At 44.6% G+C, this 7,180-nt stretch overlaps 1 protein-coding gene across 1 annotated transcript in view; it reads left to right on the top strand.

Annotated features, from left to right (window-relative positions):
- Positions 1-107: 107 nt before the first annotated feature.
- The window catches only part of LOC149274801 (syntaxin-binding protein 4-like), a gene marked incomplete at its 3' end in the record, with an annotated part of 26,867 nt that continues 19,794 nt past the window's right edge, over positions 108-7,180 (top strand). The window contains exons 1-6 of the mRNA XM_089505282.1: positions 108-136; positions 2,099-2,312; positions 3,882-3,988; positions 4,380-4,533; positions 5,371-5,431; positions 6,758-6,837. Coding sequence (XP_089361408.1) covers positions 108-136; positions 2,099-2,312; positions 3,882-3,988; positions 4,380-4,533; positions 5,371-5,431; positions 6,758-6,837 — 645 coding nt within the window. The remainder of the gene's footprint in view (positions 137-2,098; positions 2,313-3,881; positions 3,989-4,379; positions 4,534-5,370; positions 5,432-6,757; positions 6,838-7,180) is intronic.

The raw sequence follows: 7,180 nt of genomic DNA on the forward strand, positions 1-7,180 counted from the left end.
CAAAGTGCCCGTCTCACGTGACCCGGAACCTCCGCGGCTTCCGCCGACGTCATCGCCGGACTCAGGCGTTCGGCACTTTCCGGCAGAGAGAGTTCGTTTGCGTCCGAATGGGGAGCAGGGGCCGCCTGCCTGGCATGTGAGGGGTTAACAAGGTACCTGTCTGTCAGTCAAAGAGTAGAGGGATTCTGAGCATGCTGGGCGTTGGAGTCCATGGCAACTGACCCCCCCCAAGACGTTCCACAGCAGCTGAGGGCTTTCTCTGGCCTTGGTATGAGAACTCATCCCCAAGATGTTCTGCAGCAGCTGGGGCATCACTTCACTGGCCCTGGGGTCAGATATGTACCCCTCCCCCCCTCTCTTTAGGAGCTGGGGGTTTACTGGGCAGTCATGTCACCATGTTGATTGGCAGCTCTACATTTTAAGATGTGCTGCAGCAGCTGCGGATAATACCCTTTTATTGCGTTACGTCTTTCCTGCCCCTCTGCGATGCTCTGCAGGGGATACGGTCCCTTACGGCAAAGTGCAGGCTGTGCGGTTGCTCGTCAGATATTACGTCGCTGCCGTCTGCTTTAAATCCAATAAGGGTTTTTATTTTCCCATTCAAATAAAAAATACAGTAATGGTTTCTAAGGGGGGAAGGAGTTTTTAGTTGCATAGGAACCAACCTGTGGGCACGGCACTTACGCGGTTAATAAATACCACATAAAAATACAGGAAGAAGCTGAGATGGAAATCCGCGCATCGCTGGAGGTACTTAGACGTCTCAAATAATTCTCCGTGCGCGTAAAGATCATTTGGGTGCATCAGGAATTAATGAGGGAACTTTAAAATGTCTATAAGGTACGGGCCTGCAATACTATACTTTATAGCATTTTTATGGTTCCCCCCTTAATTCATGATGCACCCTATAACTGAGAGCGGAACTAATTTATCAGCTCGCGTTGCCGGGGGACCGCGTTACCTGCCGGACCGCGCTTTCGGAATAAGTAAGAACTCACCGTTCGCCCCGCCCTGAACACCTAAACCCCCATAATAGGCCACACCCCTAATTTAAAGATGTAAATAATATAATTGGGACATTATGGGGCGCATCGAAGCCGGGGCTGCGGCGATGCGAAGGAAGTGACATTGCTTCAAGGTGCTCGATAAAAGCCACAGAGGAGAGACGGCAGCCAATAGGCATCTCTCCCGCCAAAACAAGCTGGACCTTCTAAGGGTCCAAAGCCCCGTAGCCTTACGCTGCGCGCAACCCATTCCAAAACCGTTTAGCCTGCCCCCGTTGGACATCCCTGGGACCCGAGAAGACATTTGGATTTAAAAAAGAAAAACCATTAATCTGAATTACCGGTATAACTGAATATTAATGGCGGCGTGCGCGTGCTTTCCTAGGAAATCGTACATTTTTTAAAAAAAACCAACAACATTTTCTTACATTTTAATCATTTTTCTCCCCGCAGGTAGTCGAGAACAAAGACTGGGATGGAGAAGACGTCTGAAATAAGGTAGAAATCTAGATCAGAATCCCATTTGTGTGGAATTAGGGTCTCTTCGTGTTTCTTTTTACAAAGAGACAAAGGTGCGTAGTATGGAAGTTGTTACATTGTGCGGCGTTGTAATAAACATGTAGACGCATCAAAGAATTACTGGAGGAAGGGAATTATTTCATGTATAGAAAGAAAAATGATAACAAATAAATAAAAATCAATATTTTTTTTAAATATACTATAGCAGGGGTTCTCAAACTGCGGCCCTCCAGCTGCTGCAGGACTACATCTCCCATACTCCTCAGCCAGCCCCTTAGCTGAAGGAGCATTATGGGAGATGTAGTCCTGCAGCAGCTGGAGGGCCGCAGTTTGGGAACCCCTGTACTATAGGGTAGGGATTTCAAAAAGTTTAATTTTATTCGTTGAAATAAATCACATCCTTAAGTATCATTATTAACTATTGTGTATACAGAGAGATCAAAAATGCCATAAAAAATAAAATAACATTTTTCAACACCCCCTCTTTGAAAAGGTTTTCTATATTTATCTATTTTTGTTGGATCCGCGCAGTTGTGGGTTGTGTGGCTCTTACTATGTGTTGTGTTACTTTGTAGCGAGTGTCCCGTCCAGCTGATTACCGTAACTAAGCACACAAGCCTCGGACTGAGCCTCGGAGGACTTAGCAGCACAGAAGGACCATTGATCTACGTTAAGGACGTTATCCCCGGTGGAGACTGTCACAAGGTGATTATCCGCTGTCGTTCCCGAGGTCTCGGCGTCTTGTCTGGACCCTTCGACTTTGTTTACCCCGCAGAGTCTAAGCCTGCGGTAGAAATGACATTTAGAACGATGGTTTATTTTGTCTCGCTGTCGGCTTTAACGTTTTGTGAAATGACTATTTTTTTAATATTTTAAATATTAGTAAATTTAAAAAAAAAAAAGGTAAACTTTTTACGACTAAAGCAGCTATAATATATTATGTAACTGATATATATTATTATATAATAATTATATTATATTATAAAACACGTCTGGGGTTTATGATGCGTTACAGGCTGGCCGCATGCTGTCTGTCACTAGATGTCACCCTTGCATCGCCCTGTTTTTCAGCAACTTATATTTACACAATTTATTTAGAAAATGTATTAGTTTATAATAATAAAAAAAAAACCAAGGAAATATTGTGTTGATTGACGTTGCTTGAAGAACGGATCATTTGTAGGGTTTGTACATTACCACAATCGCACACACGACTGTTCAAAAGTTTGGGGTCACTTAGAAATTCCCTTGTTATTGAAAGAAACGTTAATTTTGTCCACTAAGATAACATGAAATGGATCAGAAATCCAGCGCAGACGGAGTTAACGTTGGAAATGACTATCGTAGCTGGAAACGGCTGTCTTTTAATGGAATCTCTTCAGAGGCGCACAGAGACCCTTTATCACTCCCATCACTCCTGTGTTCCAGTGGCCCTTTATCGCTCTCATCACTCCTGTGTTCCAATGGCCCTCTATCGCTCCCATCACTCCTGTGTTCCAATGGCCCTCTATCACTCCCATCACTCCTGTGTTCCAATGGCCCTTTATCGCTCTCATCACTCCTGTGTTCCAATGGCCCTCTATCGCTCCCATCACTCCTGTGTTCCAATGGCCCTCTATCACTCCCATCACTCCTGTGTTCCAATGGCCCTTTATCACTCCCATCACTCCTGTGTTCCAATGGCCCTTTATCGCTCTCATCACTCCTGTGTTCCAATGGCCCTTTATCGCTCTCATCACTCCTGTGTTCCAATGGCCCTTTATCGCTCTCATCACTCCTGTGTTCCAATGGCCCTCTATCGCTCTCATCACTCCTGTGTTCCAACAGCCCTTTATCACTCCCATCACTCCTGTGTTCCAATGGCCCTTTATCACTCCCATCACTCCTGTGTTCCAATAGCACGTTGTGTTCGCTGATCCAAGTTTAAAAGGCTAATTAAAGGTTAGAAAACACTTTTGCGATTATGCTACAGCCAGAAATGTCCTTGTTTTCCATGAAAACACCTGAGTGACCCCAAACTTTTTGAACGCCCAAATCTCAGCTTTATTCTTGCAATATCAATGGATCTGGGTAGATTTCCAGGTCCATAAATCCAGTACTAGGCTCAGTTGATGTTATATCGTGATGTAATACATGTGTGACTGCCTGATTTGTGATCTTTAAATGGAAGACGACGTGTCTTGTGACCATGCGCAAGGCGTGATAGCAGTCTGCTGATCCCAAGTGTCTCCTAGGGGGAGCTTCTAGTTTGTGAATCCCTGTCATGTAGGGGCAGAAAAACACAGACAGTTTTGTTCCTGAATTCTTAATTAAAATATCAACATTGTCTCTTTCTTGGTTGTTTTTTTCCTTAATTAGGATGGGCGTTTGCGGCCAGGAGATCGTCTCGTCTCTGTCAACGCAGAATCGCTGCTATGGGTGTCCTGTGAAGAAGCAAAAAGCTTATTAAACAGAGCGAAATTACGGTAGTTATTGCCCCACGCACAATGCAGGATTTATCCTAAATTAGGAACAAATGCTTATTATCTGTTAACACGGGAATCGGAGATCTCGTTTAAAGCAGATTCCAGGCCCGCTGTGTGTCTCCTGGTTATCCCAACTTCAAATGATAAAACAGTTCTTTGTCCAGAGCCACGTCGGAGCTTGTGGTGTATTTTAATTGGGAGCTGACCCAGGGTAGCGCTCCATTCTGCCCTTACCTCCGTGCTGCCATACTGTCTGCTGAGCGCTGGAGTATGATGTCATAACCCAGCGCCCTGCCTCTTAAGGACACGGGGCGGATACACCATGGAATAAATAGTTTGGTTACAAGTCTTACTCCTGCTTACCTTTCATTGTTCTGTCTCGTGTGGGCAGGAGTGGCGCTACCTGGGAAATCGCATTTATCAGATCAGACAAGACGTGTCCCGAGCAGATATCGCACCTGGATCAATCTGCGCGGTCGCGTGAAGCCATGGACTTCGCACCAACGTCGTCCTCCACTCCTAGCGCCGTGAAATCAGGCCTGCCGGTAGGTGTAGCAAACTGCACGTTGACTTTACTAATATCCAACGACTTAAAAGCTTCCCGTTCCTCAGCCTAATTCAGGGGTGAGCCTTATATTAGTGGTTCCTGGGTGTAGTATTTATTTTGCAACCCGGAGGCACCTTCCTCCACCCCCCTATAACTAACACTCAGACTCTCACACACTCACGCTAACCTCATTCACTAACACACACTCACACTGACCTCATACACTAACACACACGCTGACCTCATACACTAACACACACGCTGACCTCATACACTAACACACACGCTGACCTCATACACTAACACACGCTGACCTCATACACTAACACACACTCACGCTGACCTCATACACTAACACACACTCACGCTAACCTCACACACACACACACACTCACGCTAACCTCACACACACACACTCACTCTGACCTCATACACTAACACACACTCACGCTAACCTCATACACTAACACACACTCACACTGACCTCATACACTTACACACACTCACGCTGACCTCATACACTAACACACACTCACGCTGACCTCATACACTAACACACACTCAGGCTAACCTCACACACTTACACACACTCACGCTGACCTCATACACTAACACACACTCACGCTAACCTCACACACTTACACACACTCACGCTGACCTCATACACTAACACACACTCACACTAACCTCATCCACTAACACACACGCAGCCTGTCCCTAGTAGATCTGTAAATGAGCAGCATGGCTTTTGTTTTGTTGTTTAGACTGTATGTTGCGTCAGCGACCCCAGTACGGTTTTTAATATGTTACAAAGGTTCCCCGTTCGTCTCCGCAGGTCCAGAGGGGACAGGTTAAGGGCCGTCAGAGTCCGGATGTCTCTGAAGCACCTGTGTCAGGTAATAAATAAGTACTTATTGCTTTCTCAAAAGGAACGACGGCTAATTCCACCTTCCGGGTGGCACAAAAGACCTCAACAGTTCCACTGCATAAAAACAGATAAAAAAAATTAAGGAACGCCACCCGATTCTGAGCCTCTAATAGCCAGAATGTGTCGATCCACCATTCTCCGAGTAGCTGCAGCAATCAATAGATCTTCCAGGACGCACATAATGAGCAGACGTTTCTAAAAATCAAGCAAGATTAGGTTGCCATGGAGGCAACATGCTTTAATTTCAGTGTCATGTTGAAGTAGTTGCCTTTCATAATGTCGGGGTTGGGAAGATGTGTTCTAGGTCACGCGCGCCTGCGGCAAGGTTTCAGCGCGTCGCCATCGTGTAACTCCAAGGAACATAACGGGGAGGCAAGTTTAAAGGATTAGGGTTAGGACTTTCTAGATCCCCGCCAATGAAGAATGTGTACTAAAGCATTTTAATACTTTAATATGCATTCTTAACCTATAAGGGGGAAAAAGCACAGCATAGCACCCTCTCCGATGTCGCGTAAATTGGCCAGAAAGTGCCGTTGAAACAAGTGGGATAGCTTTCCGCAGATATATATGGGGGTCTCGTAAGGCCCCCCCGGAACTCTTTACAGGAATAAGTCACATTGTATCGCTGGCTTCTTACGTCTTAAAGGTGCTCTTCCACCTACTCTGCTGACTTTTGTAACAAAAAAAATACACATAATTTTGCCTCGTTCATAAATGTCACGTGACGTAAAAGCAGGCACTGATAGGTTGTTGTAATTGAATAGTTTTGTGTTGGTTTTTATGTGAATAAACCCTCGCAATAAAATAACCGATCTGCTAAATGTGCTACAAGGAGAAATCAAGTGGGACAGCACCTTCGATCTGGGCTTGTTTGAACTCCCATCGGCGCGTTCGTCTTTTTTGCGACCAGGTCCTAATTAAAACCCGCACCAGAAATGAAAGGGGTTCTTGAAAAAAAGATCGATTTGAATATTTGTAAAAAGTAAAAGCACTTAGCGCACCTTCTTTAAGCCAAAACGTTATTTCGCAAGAAATATATCTGTAAATTAAGATTTTAGCTACAACATTTTCTGATAATATGGCAACAAACTCTGTCAGCCAGTCTTGTTGGACGATGTTCCTGGTATTATGTATGTAGTTAGAAACCCATTTTATTCTTTTTTGGGGGCTGGATCAGCGCCTTTTAAAGAATTTGCTTTATGAATATAAATATCATTAAATTAAATGATTAATAAATCGTTTATTATATTTAAAAAAAAAATAACTGGTAAATAATGTTTCTCTGTATCTACAGCTCTTCACCCGGACCGTCATCGAGAAAGGTTGGCTTTTTTGAATCCCGATGCCAGGATCAAGGTGGAAAAACTTGAATCGGTAAGTCAATTCTGGTTGTTTCCCCTGTTTTTGTTAGGATTAAAATCAGAGTATTTTGTGGTGGATCCTGACAGCATAGAAACAGTTTGCCGGCAGATCAGACCCATTCGGCCCCATCTAGTCTCAATCCCTAATCGGTCGTTGGTCTCGTCTTAGATTCAGGAGCCGTATGTCTATCCCATGCATGTTTAATACCCTCACTGTATTACCCTCTACCACTTCTGCTGGGAGGCAGTTTCACGTATCTACTACCCTCGCCTTAAAGTAAAAGTGTGTTAAGCAGGGTATCCTTTGAGCCGTCCGAGCGTTTAATTAAAAAGTTAATGCCTATTTGCCTATAAAA

Source organism: Sceloporus occidentalis, unplaced genomic scaffold (genome assembly GCF_023333645.1).
Source record: "Sceloporus occidentalis isolate IW3139 unplaced genomic scaffold, rSceOcc1.0.p SCAF_321, whole genome shotgun sequence".
NCBI lineage: Eukaryota > Metazoa > Chordata > Lepidosauria > Squamata > Phrynosomatidae > Sceloporus > Sceloporus occidentalis.